Raw genomic sequence first — 21,158 nt, forward strand, 5'->3', positions numbered from 1 at the left:
GGGAACTTACCTCAACATAATAAAGGCCATATATGAGAAACCCACAGCAAACATCACTCTCAGTGGTGAAACACTGAAAGCATTTCCTCTAAGATCAGGAACAAGACAAGGATGTCCACTCTCACCACTATTACTCAACATAGTTTTGGAAGTCCTAGCCACGGCAATCAGAGGAGAAAAAGAAGTAAAACAAATACAAATGCGAAAATGAGTAAAACTGTCACTGTTTGCAGATGACATGGTACTATACATAGATCCTAAGGATGCCACCAGAAAACTACTAGAGCTAATCAATGAACTTGGTAAAGTTGCAGGATACAAAATTAATGCACAGAAATATCTTGCATTCCTATATACTAATGATGAAAAATCTGAAAGAGAAATTAAGGAAACACTCCCATTTACCATTGCAACAAAAAGAATAAAATACCTAGGAATAAACCTACCTAGGGAGACAAAAGACCTGTATGCAGAAAACTATAAGACACTGATGAAAGAAATTAAAGATGATACCAACAGATGGAGAGATATACCATGTTCTTGAATTGGAAGAATCAATATTGTGAAAATGACTATACTACCCAAAGCAATCTACAGATTCAATGCAATCCCTATCAAATTACCAATGGCATTTTTTACAGAACTAGAACAAAAAATCTTAAAATTTGTATGGAGACACAAAAGACCCCTAATAGCCAAAGCAATCTTGAGGGAAAAAAACGGAGCTGGAGGAATCAGACTCCCTGACTTCAGACTATGCTACAAAGCTACAGTAATCAAGACAATATGGTATTGGCACAAAAACAGAAATATAGATCAATGCAACAGGATAGAAAGCCCAGATATAAACCCACGCACCTATGGTCAACTAATCCTTGACAAAGGAGGCAAGGATATACAATGGAGAAAAGACAGTCTCTTCAGTAAGTGGTGCTGGGAAAACTGGACAGCTACATGTAAAAGAATGAAATTAGAACACTCCCTAACACCATACACAAAAAGGATTAGAGACCTAAATGTAAGACCAGACACTAAAACTCTTAGAGGAAGACATAGGAAGAACACTCTTTGACATAAATCACAGCAAGATCTTTTTTGATCCACCTCCTAGAGTAATGGAAATAAAAACAAAAATAAACAAATGGGACCTAATGAAACTTCAAAGCTTTGCACAGCAAAGGAAACCATAAACAAGATGAAAAGACAACCCTCAGAATGGGAGAAAATATTTGCAAACAAATCAACGGACTAAGGATTAATCTCCAAAATATATAAACAGCTCATGCAGCTCAATATTAAAAAAACAAACAACCCAATCCAAAAACGGGCAGAAGACCTAAATAGACATTTCTCCAAAGAAGACATACAGATGGCCAAGAAGCCCATGAAAAGCTGCTCAACATCACTAATTATTAGAAAAATGCAAATCAAAACTACAATGAGGTATCACCTCACACCAGTTAGAATGGGCATCATCAGAAAATGTGCAAACAACAAATGCTGGAGAGGGTGTGGAGAAAAGGGAACCCTCTTGCACTGTTGGTGGGAATGTAAACTGATACAGCCACTATGGAGAACAGTATGGAGGTTCCTTAAAAAACTAAAAATAGAGTTACCATATGACCCAGCAATCCCACTACTGGGCATATACCCAGAGAATTATGGTATATACCATAATTCAAAAAGACACATGCACCCCAATGTTCACTGCAGCGCTATTTACAATAGCCAGGTCATGGAAGCAACCTAAATGCCCATCGACAGACGAACGGATAAAGAAGATGTGGTACATATATACAACGGAATATTACTCAGCCATAAAAAGGAATGAAATTGGGTCATTTGTAGAGACGTGGATACATCTAGAGACTGTCATACAGAGTGAAGTAAGTCAGAAAGAGAAAAACAAATATTGTATATTAACGCATATCTGTGGAACCTAGAAAAATGGTACAGATGAACTGGTTTGCAGGGCAGAAATTGAGACACAGATGTAGAGAACAAATGTATGGACACCAAGGGGGAAAGCAGTGGGGGATGAGGGTGGTGGTGTGATGAATTGGGCGATTGGGAATGACATGTATACACTGATGTGTATAAAATGGATGACTAATAAGGACCTGCTGTATAAAAAAATAAGGAAAGTAAAATTTAAAAATTTTTAAAAATAAAATGAACATGCGTTTTATTTTTCTCATATGTGAGTGAACCAAGCAGATGTTATGATCCGTTCAAAGGAAGAAGTCAGAAGGCTAAAATTTGGGACTTTCCTGGAGGTCCAGTGGTTAAGACCCTGCGCTTCCACTGCAGGGGTTACAGGTTTGATCCCTGGTCGAGGAACTAAGATCCCGCATGCTGCACGGTGGCTGGAAAAAAAAAATCAATAAAAACCAAGTTTATATTTTTAAAAAAGGCTAAAGTTTCTATGGAGTAAAGGAATTGAATTGCAAATGGAGGCAAAATGATTTTTCTATAGAAGACCATGGAAACTACCAGATAAGATGGCTCAAATGTCTGCCCGTCATCACCTGTGATTTACAGAAAGCTGCACGACAGCTCAGAGACAAGGAAGCCTAGAATTGGATAACCTAGCTGGCGGTGCCAGGTGAATACAACGTATAGCTTTTTACTGAAACACAACTTTATGTTTTCTCCGAAGACTTTACGTACATCAACATTAAATCAAGTACATCAAAATTTCACTAACTTGAGTTCACGTGAATTATCAAGCCAGTATGACTCAGTGAAAGTCTGAATTAGGGGCCTTTCCTAAGAAAATGACAAATAAGATGCTTATCTTCTGTGCCAGCTCCGTTTCTGTCACAGCCCTGCTGCTACTAGTCAGCGGATATCCTGTGATCAAGGTTTCTCAGGCGCAAAGGGAGGACCCGGCCTGGCAGGTATAGGCTGCCTCCTCGTCAGTATGTGGAGCTGGAAATGACCTACTGTCACCCTGTGCTCTGGCCCAGAAGTCAGAGGCCAAGCAGAGCCTTGAGTCCTGGCCACTGCTCCGCAGCACCTGCACCTCTGGCCTGTGATCCTCCCTGGGAGGAGCCTGTCCACTTCACTGGCTTTTATGCATCAGGAGCACCGGGGCTGTGACTTTGCTGGTCTCTTCCTTCCTCTTTGCAGGCGTTTTAGAGAAACACTAAGGAAAAGGATTACTGTTGGGCCGTATGAGGGGAAGGGGCTGTTTCGGAGCCAGAAGATGGTGAAGGCGCTCAAACAAGGGAAGCCCCGTATGGACAAGCAAATAAAGGTAGAGAAGCAAAAGGAGCAGAGGGTCTGTCAGCTCCATTTCCCCTGGGACAGAAGTGCCAGGGCACAAACGGTGTAGTGGGTGCAAGTAAGAAGCCCACCCTTTCTTCTGAGATTGTACAGCGATTCTTTTGCATCAGAATCGCTTTTCTCAGGAAGTACTGTGATAACGAATGGGCCAGAGGTGAGGTGTTCTTTTCCCCTCACTTGGCCAGGTAAGGTACTTAGAGGGAAATCTGATGTATCTTCTCTCATCCCCCCTTTGGAAAGACACCCCTGGGATTTTCTCACGGGATGAGGAAGGACTGAGAGGCATTTTTTCCTGCGTTTTTGCAGTGACTGTGCTAAGGTAAACACTGACACTGGAAGCAGGAAGGGAAGAGAGATAACCCCGGAGCGTCGTACAGGAGGAAGCTGGGGCCTGGTCTGCCGGTTCAGCAGTTCTGGTTACGTTCTGCCGTGTGCTTGGAGAGTTTTCTACGGCGTTAGTCGTCCCAGCCAACGACTCCCTCACCAAGGCTGCTGCATCTGCACGTCATCTTCACTTCTGGTGGCGTATAAAGTGGAGAGCTGGGTGATACCTTTACAGTACTTAAACCGCAAATGACTTCATGTTGTTTGACTAGATCTTTTTTTTTTTCAAAAAATTTTTTATTGTGGTAAAATACACACAAAATTTATCATCTTAACCATTTTAAGTGAACAGTTCAGTGGTACTAAGTGCATTCACATTGCTGTGCAACCGTCACCACCATCCGTCCACAGAACGCTTTTCACCTTATAAAACTGAAACTGTCCCCATTATTAGTAATAACTCCCCATTCTCCCCTCCTTCCAGCCCCTGGAAGCCACCATTCTGGCTTCCATCTCTTATGATGCTGACTATTCTAAATACCTCATACGAGTGGAATTGTACAATATTTGTCTTTTTTTGACTGGCTTATTTCACTTAGCATAATGCCCTTAAGGTTCATCCATATTGTAGCATGTGTCAGAATTTCCTTCCTCTTTAAGGATGAAGAATTCTAAGTATATACTTGTTTTGCTTATCCATTCGTCTGCTGATGGACATTTGGGTTGCTTCCACATCTTAGCTATTATGAATATGCTGCAATGGACGTGAGTGTACAAATATCTCTTCGAGGTCCTGCTTTCAGTTCTTTGGGGTATATACCCAGAAGTGGAATTGCTGGATCTTATGGTAGTTCTATTTTTAATTTTTTTGAGGAACCTCCGTACTGTTTTCCACTCCCACCAACACTTTGCATTTTACATGCCCACCAACAGTGCATAAGGGTTCAAATTTCTCCACACACTCATCAACCCTTGCTATTTTCTGTTTTTTTTTGATTTAGCCTCTCCATGGGTATGAGGTGGTACAACGTTTGATATGCGTTTCTGTAATGATCATTGATGTTAAGCATCTCCTCATGTGCCTATTGGCCATTTACATATCTTCTTTGAATAAATGTCTGTTGAACTCCTTTGTGCATTTTTGAATTGGTTGCCTTTTGTTGTTGTTGTAGAATTTTAGTTCTCTATATATTCTGGATAATAATCCCTTACCAGATGTATGGTTTGTAACTGTTTTCTCACATTGGGTGGATGTTCATACAGTAACTTGCTGTACAGTAATGAAGACAAATTCATTTACTCATTCAACAAATGTTTACTGAGTGGTTATTTTATGCCAGATACTCATCTAGATATCGGGGGTACAGTTACGAATAACACAGGTAAAACCCCTCTCTTCAAGGAGTTTATAGTCTAGTGGGGAGACAGGTCCTCAACAAGGTACGTAAAATAGATTGTGTAGTAGATAGTGTTAAGGGCTAAGAAGAAATAGTGAAGCAGAGAAGGGAGATGCTAAGGGTTGGACATGAGGTGGGGCATGACAGTTTAGGTGGGGTGACCAGGAATAAAGGCCTGAGGCTGGGGGTCGAGGAGGAACAGACTGGGACAGAGTAAGCCAGTTGTGTCAAAATGGACCGAGTTGCTTGAAAAAATATTAAATTGTAGAGTGACGTATGCAGTAACACACCATTCCTGTTAATCTAACAACCTCTAGAATAGGGCTTCTTAATCTAAATAAAATTAATTACCTACAGTTGTAAAGGAAGCCAATTATATTAAAATAATTATAAAATTTTTAATGGATTCGTGTTACAATATGTGCTTTGTTATTGGAGCATTAAGTGACAAGGCAATACAGGTAAAACATAGGCAAGTTAAGGTGTCATCTTTTAAAGATCTGTCAGCGTGAGGGCTCTTGTTGATCAGCTCAAACGGGGATTGTAAACTGAGGGATGGCCTTTGACTTACCACCTTACGTGTGTTGATCAATACAGTTGTAGGGAATTGTAGAGAGTAAAGTACATAGCTAGACCACCCATGTGAGAACTTGGGACCTGGCCACTCGCAGTCTGAACGATTAACTGCCCGGCACAGAGCTGCCTACGAGTCGGTTGGCCGTGTCGCATGAGTGCTTGTAGACAGTCTGGCTGCTGGCCTGGCACCTATACTGTAATTTCAAAGTCGTTTGAGATACAAGATATTTTGAGTTACCTCTAATAACGATGATGCGACGTGAAAATCTGAATTCTGGTGATAAAGTCACAGGCACTGCTAATATGATTGTACTTTTGTCTATATTTATAGCCGAAGGAAGTGATGAATTTTGCTTGGATGTTTGTGAAAATAAAGATGATTTCTTTTTCCAGTTTGAATTCAGGGACACCCCGATATTTGCTGTGGATCCCAGTTTAAGAATCTTGTTTTAAAACAATACAGTATTGTTCATGGCTACACACACACACACACACAGATATTTACAAATGGATTGGAATAATACACACTAAATTCATGATTGTAGTTGGATGGTGTGTAACGTCACAAAATATGTTATAAAAATAATCATGGCATTCAAGGTATAAAACCACGTCACAAGCCCCTCAATATCCAGGACCCACTGGGACCGGCTCTTCCTCACATTGCGCATTTATCTTGGCAGTCCTGGTTCTTGATAGAAAACAGCTGCTGTGACAAAGGTGGCGTCCCCATCTGTCCAGGGCGGTTACTTGGGTTCAAATCCCAGCGTCCCTGCTTACTGGCTGTAAAGCTTTGGGCCGATTATTCCACACATCTGTGCCCTCGTTTCGACACCTGTAAAATGAGGATTATAACAAGCGCTCAGCAACGGTACTCGCCTTGTAGGGCTGATGGGAAGATTTAGTGAGAGTAGACTTGTGAAACTTCTAGAAAAGTATCTGGCTTTTAGTAAATGCTAATAAGGGCTACCCGTTATTATGGCCATCACCATAACCATTTCTGACATCTTGGGAGTTTTGGTTTACTCTTATTTTCATTTCACACATACCTTAATTTCTTTTTTGCTTTTTAACATTTATTTATTTATTTGGCTGCGTCGGGTCTTAGTTGCGGCACGCGGGATCTTCCGTTGCAGCGCACGGGCTTCTCTCTAGTTGAGTTGGTGCGTGGGTTTTCTCTCTCTAGTTGAGGCGCGCGCAAGCTCAGTAGTTGTGGCGTGTGGGCTTAGTTGCCCCACTGCATGTGGGATCTTAGTTCCCTGACCAGGGATCGAACCCGCGTCGCCTGCATTGGAAGGCAGATTCTTTACCACTGGACCACCAGGGAAGTCCCAACATACCTTAATTTCTAAACGTGTTCATGGCAAATCTTTAGTTTAGATGCTTTTGCACTTCAAAAGAAAAAAACAAAAACAAAACCGCTTTGGTTGCAGCTTACTGCTTCATAATAGACAGTACTGTTTAGGCGGGATTCCTGGAGTCAGGCAGGCCTGAGTGTGTCTTGGTTCATCTCTCGCCAGCTATGTGACAGTGGCAAGCTATTTACTCTTAGCTTGGGTCCCTTATGTGAGAAAAGGGACTAACTAGTAGCAGTACCTACATCCGAGGGGGCGATTGAACGAGTCCATAGGTGGGAAGGTCCTAGAGAGGTGAGGGTATTGTGGACCTGTCCTAACTCTCCTCCTCCTTTCAGCCCTCGAGAGGCTTGCCTCTCCCTCGGACAATCAGGGCGGGCTTCCTGGAGGGGGTCCTGCTTGAGCCGAGTGGAGATTTTGTAAGTGGCATGGCTTGGGCACGGTGTGCCTGTGGATGGTGTCAGGCAGGGCTGCGCTCTGTTCTCACTTCATCCTCAGACTCCGCGACACCTTCAGGGTCTGTAGGTGGTGGAGAAGTGAGCTTGTATTTGCATGTTAGGAAGGTGACCCTGAGAGGCAGTGGGGAGGGTCTGGAAGGGAGGAAGAGGTCGGAAGGCCAGTTAGAAGGGAGGTGGAGGAGAGTGGTGGCCCTGGCGTGAAAGGACAGTAGAGAGGGCGGGGGGGGGGGGTGGGGGGGCGGGGAGGAGCGCCTCTGAAGGCCGGGCTGGCCTCCGTGATTCTGCACGGTGTGCCTGGTGCCCGACAGGGCCCTGCACGTGGGACCGCAGCAGTGCACCCCTCCTGAGTGACTGACTGCGGTGCTTAGCAGACAGAGTTAGATGGTGCCCCAGTTTCCTGCTTCCTTGGCCTGGTAGACGGTAGCTGTTGGCAGGAATCTCAGTGTGGAAAGAGGACTGGATTGCAGGGGGTGATGAGCCTAATTTGAAGCTGACCTTGAGGTGCTCTGGGACGTCCGGAGAGTGGGTGCAAGTCCAGGGCTCACGATCTCAGTTGAAATGGGGGGAGTAGTGGAGCAGAAAGGAAGGCTGAGGAGGAAGGCCCCGTGTCTCCCACCTGCACCCACTAGGCAGCCACTGTCAAATCTCTGTCTGCAGCCAGGCCTTCCCTCCTGAGCCTAAAACAGCCCCCCATCTTCTGGTGTCTTCCTCTCCAAACTGGGAGCGCATCACTTTTCCGAGAAACAGGACCTTCCTCCTGATTTCCCTGTTCCTCCCAATAGTCCTGGAGGCTTTAGTCACCAGCCCAAACTGTGATGTTTTTAGATAACTAATGAGAACCTACTGTATAGCACAAGGAACTCTACTCAGTGCTCTGAGTAGGGTTCAGGAAGGAAATCCAAAAAAGAGGGGATACATGTATACAAATAGCTGATTCACTTTTCTGTGCAGTAGAAACTAACACAACATTGTAAAGCAACTATACTCCAATAAAAATTAATTTTAAAAAAATCACAAAACCAAACCAAAACAAAACAAAAAAGCTGTATGTTTTCTCTTGGATAAAATTCAGTAAAACTTCAGTTCCTCAGAATGCTTAAAATCGAAGGTTCTAATTTCTCGGAGTTCAACTTTTTCTAAGGTCAGTTGTTTAAAAACCTCTTTCTAAAATATCGTCTAATTGCTTTTCCCACCATTCTTGTCTCGCTAGGGACAGTCTTCTTCTCCCAGACCTTCCCGAGACTCACATCCCAGGTCTCTGCCTAAGTGTGACCCTCCAGAGGGGTCTCTCCTGGTCCTACCTCAGCCCAAAGAGCACCCTGCGCCTGTGCCTTGCTTGATTTTGTTTCACACCGTTTATCACTATATGATTGGCTAATTTTTTTCTTATCGCTTGTCATTAAGTGATTTTTAATCTCTCTCCCTCACTAGAATGGTCTTTTTTTAACCACTGTATTTCCTGCACTTTGAAGGTGTTTGGTATATAGTGGGTGCTTAATAAATAATTGTTGAATGAATATTTATAAGCAGCCCTTTATGATATTAGGTCTGGTTTACAAACTTGGATATAGGCTTAGCAGAGCTGCTTACGAAGGTCCAGGTCACCTGATTTCTAAAGGACAGAGCCAGTGACTGATTGCCTCGGTGGGATTTTCACACTTTATCAGGGTGCCTTCCAGATCCCTCATCGTAGGTACCCAAGCTACTCAAACAGAATACATTAATGGAAGAAGTTGTCAGAAATGGATGTTTCTGGGACTTTCTTGGTGGCGCAGTGGTTAGGAATCCGCCTGCCAATGCAGGGGACACGGGTTCGTGTCCTGGTCCAGAAGATCCCACATGCCGCGGAGCAACTGAGCCCGTGTGCCACAGCTATTGAGCCTGAGCTCTAGAGCCCGTGAGCCACAACTGCTGAGCTCATGTGCCGTAGCCCACCCACCTAGAGCCCGTGTTCCACAGCAAGAGAAGTCACCGCAATAAGAAGCCTGTGCACCGCAGCAAAGAGTAGCCCCCGCTCGCCACAACTAGAGAAAGCCCGTGCGCAGCAACGAAGACCCAAGGCAGCCAAAAATGAACAAATAATTTTTTTTAAATGGATGTTTCTGATTGTTACAAAAATGCCTTGCTTTTTTCAAATTTAGGAGGATATGGCAAAAAAAGCGGTCGTAGTAAAAAATGGAGGGAGATGCTGAAGCCGCCCCCCGTCAGCCAGTGCAGCAAGCTTCGACATTCGATTGGTGAGTAAGGAAGCCGCACCTGCTCGAGTCCGGAGGTCATGGCTGGCGTTGTGCTGTTTCGTTTGTTAGATGTTGGTCTTTCCTTAGTCCCTTATTTGCTTCAAATGCTATTTAATAGATTCTCCATATATCGTCACGATTCTTCCCAGGAAAAAACCCTGTAGATTTTCTAATGTGCAGTTATAAAGTATGGCTATTGACTTTTTCATTAAAAACCTTTTTTTAAGAACTGGGACTTCCCTGGTGGTCCAGTGGTTAAGACTCCACGCTTCCAATGCAGGGGCTGCAGGTTTGATTTCTGGTCGGGGAGCTAAGATCCCACATACTGTGGAGCACGGCCAAAAAAAAAGTGATATATACCCATTGTTCTAGGTAGAACAGAAGAGAAATGCAGCAGTCATCCTCTCTAGAAGTGAACACTGGTAACCGTTTCTCGGTCTCCTTCCAGAGAGTTCTCTGTGCGTATGGACAGGAATTACGGGTGAGAACTTCAGGAAAGGAATAGTCAGATAAAAAATAAGGTATGGCGGGGTCATGGGATACTCTGCAATGTAAAGAAGGAGAGAGTTAGCTACAGGTCCTGACATGAGCACAAGAAGTCACAAGTAGAGTCCTGTCTAAGGGCAATTATAATTGTATTTTTTTAGAGACACGATTTCCAGTTCAAAGGGTATGTGCATTCAAAATTTTGATGTTCCCAAATTACCCTTCAAAAAGGTTGTATCGCTTTACCCTTGCCTATGACCTTGCTAACACTGGTTGTTATCAATGTTTTTAACCTTTACTAAACTGTAATTTGCAAAATGGTCTCTTGTTTTAATTATGGATGGGGTTGAACATTTTCATTGGGTTTTTTCAATTTGCTTTTTTCTGACTCATTTTTAAAAGTTCTTTATATGTGAAAGGTGTTATCCTTTTATATTCATTGTGAATACATTTTGTATTTATGCTTTTTGCCTCTTGGCTTGCAGTATTTTTCAATATGGCAGTTTTAATTTTTTATATAGACAACTATATCAGTATTTTTCTTCTTAGTCTCTGAGCTTTATGTTGTACTTAGGGAGAACACCTTTACTCCCTAAGATAATTTTTTTAAAAATCTGTCTTTTCTTTAGTACCATTATAGTTCCTTTTTAAGAAAGTTTAAATATTTTAACTATCAAAATTAATTTCAGATAGTATAAACTGGGAGTATTTTTTCCCCAAAGACCTATCCAGCCATTTTAATGTCACTACATTTTTTTCCTCATTGTTTTAAAAATAGCAGTTTTATTGAGATATAATTAACATGCCATACAATTCACCTATTTAAAGTGTACAATTCAGTAGTTCTTAATACATTCTCAGAGTTGTGTGACCATTATCACAATCAGTTTTTCAATTTACAGCATTCTCATCACCCAAAAGAAACCCCATACCCATTGGTAGCCACTCCCCGTTCCCTCCCCCACCTCTAGCTACAGGCAACCACTAATTTACTTCTGTCTCTGTGGACTTGCCTATTCTGGACATTTCATATAAATGGGAAACATATACTATGTGATCTCTTGTGACTGGCTTCTTTTCACTTAACGTAATCTTTTCAAAGTTCATGCATGCTGTGGCATGAATCAGAACTTAATTCCTTTTTGTTGGCACATAATATTCCATTGTATAGACATATCACACTTTATTTATCCATTCATCATTTCGTAGACATTGAGTTGTTTTCATTTTTGGTCTGTTGTGAATAAAGTGACTACAGTGATTCACGTACAAATGTTTTTCAAATTGTGGTAAAATATACATAACCAAAATGACCATTTTGAGAATGTAGACTCCCTCCTGCTGCCGTCTCCTCACCACGAGGGGACTCAGAGTTGGAGTGAGCCTCCTTCTGAGATGCACTTGTCACTGGAAGCTGGCCTCTCCGTCCGACACTCACCACCTCCCTCTGGCAGCAGCTGCTCGTCCGCTGGCTGGTCCCCTGCCCCGTCCCCCTGTCCCAGCCCCGCTGTCCCCGTCTCCTCCACGGCCCCAGATCCAGACGGCCCTCAGAAGTGAGCAGGTCCCATAAGGTCTCTGCTGTCCTCACAATGCCCAACTTGTAAGTATTATTGTGAAGTTCAAATGAAATAATACACGGAAAGGACTTACAATCATAGTGGCACGCAGTAAGAGGTAAAAAATGTTACATGTAGTTATTATTTTTTATCTGTTCCTTCTAGGAGAGAGAGAAACTCCTTAGTCTGGCACCAAGGCTTTTTGAAAATCTGATCAGTCTTTTAAAATTTTAATTTAATTAATTTATTTTTAAAAATGTATTTATTTTTGGCTGTGTTGGGTCTTCGTTGCTGTGCGCGGGCTTTCTCTAGTTGTGGCGAGTGGGGGCTACTCTTCGTTGCGGTTTGCGGGCTTCTCATTGCAGTGGCTTCTCTTGTTGCAGAGCATGGGCTCTAGGTACGCGGGCTTTGGTAGTTGCGGCATGCGGGCTCAGCAGTTGTGGCTCGCGGGCTCTAGAGCGCAGTCTCGGTAGTTGTGGTGCACGGGCTTAGCTGCTTCTCAGCATGTGGGATCTTCCTGGACCAGGGCTCGAACCCGTGTCCCCTGCATTGGCAGGCGGATTCTTAACCACGGCGCCACCAGGGAAGTCCCTGCCATTCATTTTAGGAGATTTCCTTATTATCCAGATAAACATCCATGCTTTTATGCACATGCAAAGCACTATCCAGCCCATCCCACAGTGTTTTGTCATTAATCATATTTTTATTTAATTTCTAAGCCCACACTCTTGTTCTGTGACTGCTTCTTTCATGCTTTATGTTCCAGCAGTCCCTTCAGTCTCTAGTCTAGAGGATACTGATTAGGGTTTTAAAAGGTAAGTTTTCTGTTGCCTGAATTACCTTTTCTCCTGGGTCAGTTTTTCTGCTGGCTTTTTTTGTTTATTTGGTTTTGGTTTTAGTTTTTACCTGCTGCTTTTCCCCTGTATCTAGAGAATGCGATTATTTATTCAGGTTTATGTTAAGGGCTGTGTTTCTTTGTGCGGTGGCGGCCTGACTTCCTCTGTGGTTGTACCCCTCTCTTGAATGGTGTTCTGGAAGGCGGGTGCGTCAGCGGGGTGCCGTCCAGACAGGGCCTGTGTTCCAGCGGCCACAGACAGCATGGCTCCACTTTGCCAGTAGAGTGTGTAGTTCTTCAGCTGTGCTCTGCCTCACCCCTGGGGTCCCAACTTTCTGCCAAGTGGCTTCAGCCTGAAGAAGTCCCTTGGTCGGCAGTTGTGTCCAGGCCTGGAAGGGGCTTCTGGGACCCAGACACCCGGGCAACCTGCTTATCTCTGCAGATTCAGCTGGTGGTTCCTTTAACAATCCAGCCCCATAGGCTTTCTCTCTTCCAGGTAATCCTCAAATTTCTCACTCTTGAGGGTGCCCTGTATTCTTTTTCCAGATCACGTTTCATTCTTTTTGTTGTGATTTTGTCTTTGTTCCTTTCAGTAGGAAGCTGGGTAAGAAGGTTGGCAGACCTATGCTTCATCTGCTACCTCAGTGGAAACCAGGAACATTTCTGAACCTTTGAGTTCGGGAGGAAAGAGTTAAAAACTCTCAACTCGGGCCTCCCTGGTGGCGCAGTGGTTGAGAGTCAGCCTGCCGATGCAGGGGACATGGGTTCGTGCCCTGGTCCGGGAAGATCCCACATGCCGCGGAGCGGCTGGGCCCGTGAGCTGTGGCCGTTGAGCCTGCGCGTCCGGAGCCTGTGCTCCGCAACGGGAGAGGCCACAACAGTGAGAGGCCCGCGTACCACAAAAAAAAAAATTAATTAATTAAAAAAAAATCTGGCACAAATGAACCTATCTACAAAACAGAAACAGACTCACAGACACGAACCCGTGTCCCCTGCATCGGCAGGCAGACTCTCAACCACTGCGCCACGGGGGAAGCCCCATAACATAGTTTTTTATTATTTCCTTGACCCTATTACCATTTGTTCTTTAGAGAAAAACTCTGTATTATTTGTCTGTTGTTGTCCCTGTGTATAAGCCTCTTGGTATTCCGACAGGGAGTGTTTATTTGCTGTTTCATAGTTGGTATAGTATCCATTATAGTTTTTTTTTAATTAATTAATTAATTTATTTTTGGCTGTGTTGGGTCTTCATTGCTGCGCATGGGCTTTCTCTAGTTGCGGTGAGAGGGGGTTACTCTTCGTTGCAGTGCGCGGGCTTCTCATTGCGGTGGCTTCAGTAGTTGTGCACAGGCTCTAGGCACACGGACTTCAGTAGTTGTGGCATGCGGGCTCAGTAGTTGTGGCTCGTGACCTCTAGAGCTCAGGCTCAGTAGTTGTGGCACATGGGCTTAGTTGCTCCGTGGCACGTGGGATCTTCCCGGACCAGGGCTCAAACCTGTGTCCGCTGCATTGGCAGGTGGACTCTTAACCACTGGGCCACCAGGGAAGCCCTCCATTATAGTTTTATTTATGTGTCTGGTAGTTATGTGGAAATAAAATAGCAAACGTAATGCTCCTATCTTATCCTGTAGTTGTCTATGGTTAAAGGGCTTCCTGATCAATATCCAGGCATAAATCTAATTTCCTGCGGGTAGTGGAACTGAACGCAAAAGTTAAATGTAATTTCATTTTTTGTATTTTTTATTTTTATTTATTTATTTATGATTGAACCCGTGCCCTTGACAGTGAGAGCATGGAGTCCTAACCACTGGACTGCCAGGGAACTCCCTAAATGTAATTTTATATCTAAGTGTTTCCAAGTATGAATTGCTATAATTTCCATCCGTGTCTTTTAGATTTTTTCCCATTCTTTATTGGTAAAGTGTCAGCTCGCCCCCTGTGGTTTGTCTCGTGTATTTGGCCACACGCAGGACACATCTGGATTTCAGATCTTGGTTTAGCCGTGGAGATCCCGGAAAGGGAGACCATCCAAGGAAGAGTCGGAACGCTCAGCTACATGGCTACGTAATGGACCACCCCGGGGTGCTCACGCCCCTGCCCTCAGGACACAGAGAACTGAACACGGGAAGGGACCTGGGGTCCGCCCTGGCCCGCTGCTGGGGAGCATACCTGGCCCCCCGGCCTGCTCTCCTCTCTGCTGACGGGCCAGAGTAGGGACGGGGCAGCGGGCCTCCCCGCTGTGCTCACCGGCCCCGCACACCCCTCACAAGGTAGTCAGAGTTATGCGCGCAGCTCCAGGGCAGTGACCCAGCCTGACGCAGGGGGGCCTCTGACATGAGGGACCCTGAGGGCCTCTGCTGAGTCCCGCACTTACCCTCCCCCCATTCCACTGTGGCTGCTGTCACCTGCTGCTGGGGTCTTACTCTGAGGGAAAAGGGGCGCCCGGGGGCCTGGCTCTGCCTGTTTGGAGGCGGGGTTTCCCCGCGGTAGTTACTCCACGAGTAGCAGGAATGGTTTGTAATAACAGCTTTACTGAGATGCAGTTCATATGCCATAAAATCCACCAACCCGAAGTGTGTAGTTCAGTGGATTTCGGCATGTTCACAGAGATGTGCGTCTATCACCACTGTCTGGTTTCAGAACTTTTTCATCACCTCAGAGAAGGCCCGCACCCGTCAGCGATCACCCCCCACTCCTCACGTCCCGCCCCCAGCCCTGCAGCCCCTAATCTGCTTCCTGTCTCCGTGGACTCGTCTCTTCTGACTGTTTCGTACGGGTGGGCTCATGCGCTCTTTGGCCTTTTGTGTCTGCCTTCTTTGGCTTAACATGTTTGCGAGGGTCGTGGTAACAGACATTAAATTTACAATGTGTTGTTTGGAATTAAGTATGAGGACATTTAATTTAATTTAATTTAAATTTCCTGTGTTTGTTATGTAGCTCCCGCAGTTCTCAATCATGAAAGGTATACATTCAGTCCTGATTGGTGGGGACTTGGCTGTCTGATATACGAAATGATTCAGGGACAGTCTCCGTTCAGAAAGTTCCGAGAGAAGGTCGATAGGGCGGAGGTGGAGCGGAGAGGGAAGGAGGAGGCAGAGCGGTACTCCGAGAAGTCGCGCTCGGGGAGGGCGGGAGTGGGGCTAAGCTTCTGACCGACCGCCGTTCAGGCTCAGGAGGGGCCACCTGGTGCTCTGCGGTGCCAGGGACAGGGCCTTCCTCGGGGGTTCTGATCACGCAGAACAGAGTTCATCGTTTGCTTTCCCCAGAGGTGCTGCTGAGAGGGAAGGGTGGTGTCAGGTCACTGTTTAGAGCACAGCTGGCCAACTTCACAGGACGCTAAACATGAAACAGAATCTTCGGGGTGCTTTGCAGCGGTGAGGTTCTTCTCTTGGCCCACGTTCCTCAGAACTCCCTTTAACTGGTCGCCAGGGACTGTGGTCCTATCGACACCCTGCCCCGATGGCCTGCCGTGCGCCTGGCACTGTCAGTCCCAGGCCGTCCGGGATGTAAGGGGATGAGAGAAGCTCTCCTTGTCGCTTAACTTCTCAGGATTTTCTGAGCACGTTTTAAACGTCATCTGCAGCCAGCGAGAATGTACTGAGCGTCCCCCATGGGACCTTCCCCGGCACTGAGTAAAACAGGCAGTAATCCCAGCCCTTCTGCCCCCAAGCCCGGTGCTCTCATCCGCTCAGGGGAGGCGGCCTGGGAGACGGGCATCTTGGGCAGGGAGGTGGGAGGGGCTGCCCGCGGGGCTGGGTGGGTGCAGAGGGGCGGTTGGAGGAGCGACTGTGGGTTTGAGCGGGTCACAGAGGAGAGTGCGGACACGGGGCAGGTGGAGGCGGGCTCCTTGCCGGAGTTAGACACACGGGGGCGCGCGCTGCGGGGGGAGGGCTGACGGGGTGGGGAGGGAGTGGCAGGATGGGGGATGGAGGACCAGGCCACTGGACTGCGGCCACAGAGCACGGGGCGTGGTCCCCCAGTGGGTGCTGGGGTCAGCCGGTGTGTCTTGCGGGAGTTGACACTGGCTGGGGATGAAGTACCTAGGGGTCCGTCTCCTTTTGTGTCCACGTGTGAAGGGACGTGTGCTGGTGGCCTTTCTCGGGCTGCTCACCCTGCTTGGAGCTGACGGTGTTCAGTCAGCTCCTCCATAACCGCCTCCTGGCCACCCTGCTCTTGCTGTTCAGCTGGTAAATGTTGACCCAGTGTCTGCTGACATGCGACAGTCTGATGGGGCTGCAGGAGCGCACAGATGTGAGAAGTGGGGCCGGACCCTCGGGAGCGCACAGTTGAATGGCAAGCCTAAAGTAACACGAAAGAAACTAGGGTCAAAAGCAGAGCTTGACGGGTACAAGATAGAAGCAAAGGCTTCACGGTTTTCAGGATGAAGGGGTGCTGTTCGTGGGAAAGATGGTGGTGTCTGCGTGAAGCCCAGCCTTGTGACTCAGGGCCCGGGGTCGAGGCCCAGCCTCCCACCACCACGCGCTCACCCCTCCGGGTCTCGGGTTTCTCATCTAGAAGATGCAGACGGTGGATAACTTCTACCTTATAGAATTGCCAGCAGGATAAAATGAAAGAGTGCGTGTGAAGTGTTTAGTCCCACGTGAATCCTTGGTAACTGCTGAGTGGAGCAACAGCTAGTTCTTAGAGAGTCTGTGAAATTCCAACAGACAGGGCCTGGAGGAGGGGCCACCTCAGGTGCAAGGTCGATGTGAACAGGGCACAGAGCAGGGAGCGTGGGCACCTTGGGGGTCCAGGATGTGGCCCAGCACTGACTGCACGCGAAGGGGACTGCCCGCCTCTGCCCGTCCCTGCCGGGCCCCTGTCGTGACACCCGGCGTCGGGTACCGCTGGGTCATTTTCAGAGCTCTCTGTTTTCTCATTTCAACCCCACAGTGGCTTTCTAGGATATTCTCAGAGCTGCACGGTGGAAAAATTAAAAGTTGATTTCCATGGTGTCCCGTAGTCAGTGGCAGCAGGCAGCACGGGCACAAGGTGCTTTCCGCTGCCTGGCGCTGCCCGGTCAGGCCCCTGGACTGCGTGAGTTGGCAGCAGGCTTGACAGAGGCATGGAGTCCCTGCGGTGCGGTCATTGCATCTGGCCTGACACAATGTTCAGGTCTGGTCTTAATTAAGGAAGCCTGTCTTACTGAGCCCCGCCCTGGCTTGGTGCTGGAGTTCCCACAGCAGCTGCCTGCAGAAGCTTGAGTCCCGCAGGAAAGCCCGGCAGCGAGCCAACTACGCAGGTGTATTCCCATCGGTGGTGTCTGGTAGGAGTCAGCCTGGCCGAGAGACCAGACGGCCTCGGTGTGTGTGTGCGGAACGGCCGAGCGGGCGGGGCCCGGCCCAGGGGCTGCAGGTGTGTGCAGGGGCGTCGCACACAAGCCGGGAGCCACACGTGGGTGCTGGCTGGGAGTCGAGGCCACGGGTCAGCCAGCGTTCCTGTGAGGCACCAGGTGGTGTCACTAGGGCTTTGCAGGTCTCTCTCGCATTGTTCAGCTCACCATTGCAGTGCAAACAGCCACAGACCCCTGAGCTAACGGCCAGCTCTGCTCCCACAGAGCCCTATTTACAGAAGCAGGCACCAGTGCGGTACAGCCCTGGGCTGCAGCTTCCCAGCCCCTGGCCTAGGCTAGGTTTTGGAGGCCCAGACCTTTCCTGTGTCGCTTTGAGCAGAGGTGGACCTCTTTGACTGCTAATTGTGGAAGAAGGCCTATCTGAACTTTTGGCAATAAGGGGCGTACCTCATTTTTATTGTGCTTCACAAATAGCGTGTTTTTGACAGATTGAAGGTTTGTGACAGCCCTGTGTTGAGCAAGTCTGTTGCCACTATTTTCCTAGCAGCTTTATTCTTTAATTAGGTAGAATTTTTTTACACACAAAGCTATTGTGTACTTAACAGACTACAGTAGAGTGTAAACGTAACTTTTATAATGCACTGGGAAACCACAAAATTCATGTGACTTGCTTTATTGCAATAATCACTTAACTCTGGTGGTCTAGACTCGAACCTGCGGTATCTCCGAGGTCTGCCTGTTTAAATGTATAAGTAAGGAATATTTTTGAAAGAAACACTTTCTATTAATTTTAAGAATATACAACTTTTAGAGCTAGGTTTGCTAAATTTTCGCCTCATCTGAGGTCCTTAGTGATCTGTTTAATTAATAGATTAAAAATAGTTTCTAATAATCAACATAACTTGGCATGAAAGTGGTGTCTGCGAAGTTCCCAAGAGCTTCTATTTCTTGAAAAAAATCCCCTAATTTTTACGTGGGTAAACTTTTCTTAAGGATTTACTTAGCCACCTCTTTTTTTTTTTTTTTTTTGCGGTACGCGGGCCTCTCACGCGCAGGCTCAGCGGCCATGGCTCACGGGCCTAGCTGCTCCGCGGCACGTGGGATCTTCCCGGACCGGGGCACGAACCCGTGTCCCCTGCATTGGCAGGCGGACGCTCAACCACTGCGCCACCAGGGAAGCCCTCTTAGGCACCTCTTTATTTATTGATAGCTCAAAGGCAAAACTTCAGTTTCAACTCCTTTTTGAAGCATTACGTATTCTAAATCAGTAAAATCTGAAGTAACGGGGTTTGGTTGATACTTTGTAATTTGAGTGACTTTGTTTAGATGGAGGTGCTCTTTGCCACCCTGAATTCTTTGGCCATTTTTATTATGGAGCTTTTCTGGGTTTTCTCTTTTATCCTTGGAGCTTCCATTGACTCCATTTTTACTCGTCCACAGCTACTCACCAAGGATCCCAAGCAACGCCTGGGCTGCAGGGGCGAAGGAGTGGCTGAAGTCAAGGGACACGCTGTGTTCAGGGACATTAACTTCAAGAGGCTGGAGGCCCACGTGTCAGACCCCCCTTTCCGTCCTGACGTAAGTGTGTTGCCAGAGAGCAGCGGGGTGTTGGGGTGTCTGAGAAAACGGATGTTTTCCAGGTAGATTCAGGACCACCCGTCCCGCCCCCAGTGCCCCCTGGCCCGTCCTCACAGGCCCTCCTGGCCCACTGCCGCCCTGGCTGGTGGAGCCCACCCAGGTCACTGCCCTGCTCAGAAACCTCAGCAGCACCCGACACCCTCCCCGGGGCGCCCCGCCAGGGTCCCCACGTTCCCGCGGCCCCTTCCCCCGCCCGGAATGCGCTTCCCCACGCTGGGTCTCGCAAGGTCCTGGCTGCACACTGAGGGCCCTGGAGTGGCCGCTTGAGCCTCCTGGTGAGCGCGTGGCGGGGCCACACGAGGCCACGTCCCCAGTGCCCAGCAGGCCCCGCGCACGTCGGCGCTGGGCCGGAGCAGCCCCCTCTTTGGCCTTGAGCTGCTGCAGGCCTGTGATGGAAACGTGGAGATTCGATCATTCCGCAGGATATGATGGGGCTGAGACATGCGGTTAAAATAGTTTCAGTTGTACAAGTCAGGCTTCATTGTGTTTACGTGGAATGTGTTGTGGCAGCAGCTTCTCCCTTTTAGTTCGTTCTCGCAGCGCCCTCCCACCTGCTCCAGGTACTAGAGTCACGGGGAGGACCAGCTCCAAGATGAGGAAAACCCAGCCGGGGCTTCTCAGAGCCTTCTTTCCACCAGGCCCTGTGTGCCGCGGGCTGCAGCCTTCCCTGAGGAGGGCGCCGGCTGGGGAGTGAGGGGCAGAGACGCTGGGGCTGCTCCGGGGGTTCTCCTGCATTTAACCAGACGGCCCGGGGGCCGGCTGTCAGCAGCGTCTGACGGCGTCAGGCAGCCTGGCAAGGGCGCAGGATGGGGTTCTGGCCTGGGCTCGGGCGTCCCCTGCACCGTCTCTTGAGGGCCGGCCCCCCACCGGCGGCTCCCACCTCCCCACTGCTCTCAGAAGTTCTGACCAGGGGCCCGGGATCGGCACGCTCCTTCTTTGTCGTGCACAAGCTCGGGCGCTCAGAGCACGCATCCCTGAGCCCTGGCTTCCCTGCTCCAGAGGCGGCGGCCCGGGCTCCACACACCCTGCCTGCTGGCCTGACTCTGCGCCCGAGGACGCCAGTGCCCGGTGGGGCTGGGGGCCTGGGGGCCTGCCCAGCGCAGACGGGGGCCAAGCAGGCGGACGGCACCTGCGCGAGGGAGGCCGAGGGCTGGAGGCTTCCTCTGCCGTGTCCCAGCAGGGGCACCCCGTCCGCCCTTCTCCACCTGCAGCCTCTGCTGTGGCCCATTTCCGTGCAGGAAAGAGAAGGGGGGGCCTCGGGAGGCTTGTGGGCGAGAGTGGGGAGCTGGAGCAGATGGGCCGCGGGGCCTGTGGCTCTGGGGGTTCCTAGAGCGAGGATTGGACGTGCTCCACGCCGGGAGGGATGGCGAGGAAAGGAGGGTGCAGGTGTGCGTGTGGCGGCTTCCCAGGCGTCCTGAGCGCCGCCGAGGGAAACAAACGCAGCGGCGGCCGTGTCAGCCGCGCCTCTCTGTGCTCTGTGACAGCCGCAGGTGGTTTACTGCAGGGACGTCCTGGATGTCGAGCGATTCTCCACGGTGAAGGGCATCCGCCTGGACAGCACCGACTGCACCTTCCACAGCCAGTTCGTCACGGGCTGTGTCGCCATCCCCTGGCAGAGCGAGGTACTGCCCGTTGCAGCACGGCCCGCCTAGCTAGTTACAACGACCAAGAAGAACCTTATGTGTGTAGAATGAACAGTTTCCTCTTTAAGATAT

General features: G+C 48.2%; 1 protein-coding gene across 1 annotated transcript in view; it reads left to right on the forward strand.

Moving 5' to 3' along the window:
* GRK4 (G protein-coupled receptor kinase 4) overlaps positions 1–19,236 on the forward strand; it is a 36,076-nt gene extending 16,840 nt beyond the window's left edge. The window contains exons 3-4 of the mRNA XM_089911351.1: positions 9,540–9,635; positions 14,483–19,236. Of these exons, the coding sequence (XP_089767477.1) occupies positions 9,540–9,635; positions 14,483–14,580 (194 nt within the window). The 3' untranslated portion in view covers positions 14,581–19,236. The remainder of the gene's footprint in view (positions 1–9,539; positions 9,636–14,482) is intronic.
* Positions 19,237–21,158: the final 1,922 nt, after the last annotated feature.

Source organism: Delphinapterus leucas, chromosome 5 (assembly GCF_059928025.1).
Source record: "Delphinapterus leucas isolate spDelLeu-1000000601 "Yukka" chromosome 5, BTC_Dleu_Yukka2, whole genome shotgun sequence".
Lineage (NCBI taxonomy): Eukaryota > Metazoa > Chordata > Mammalia > Artiodactyla > Monodontidae > Delphinapterus > Delphinapterus leucas.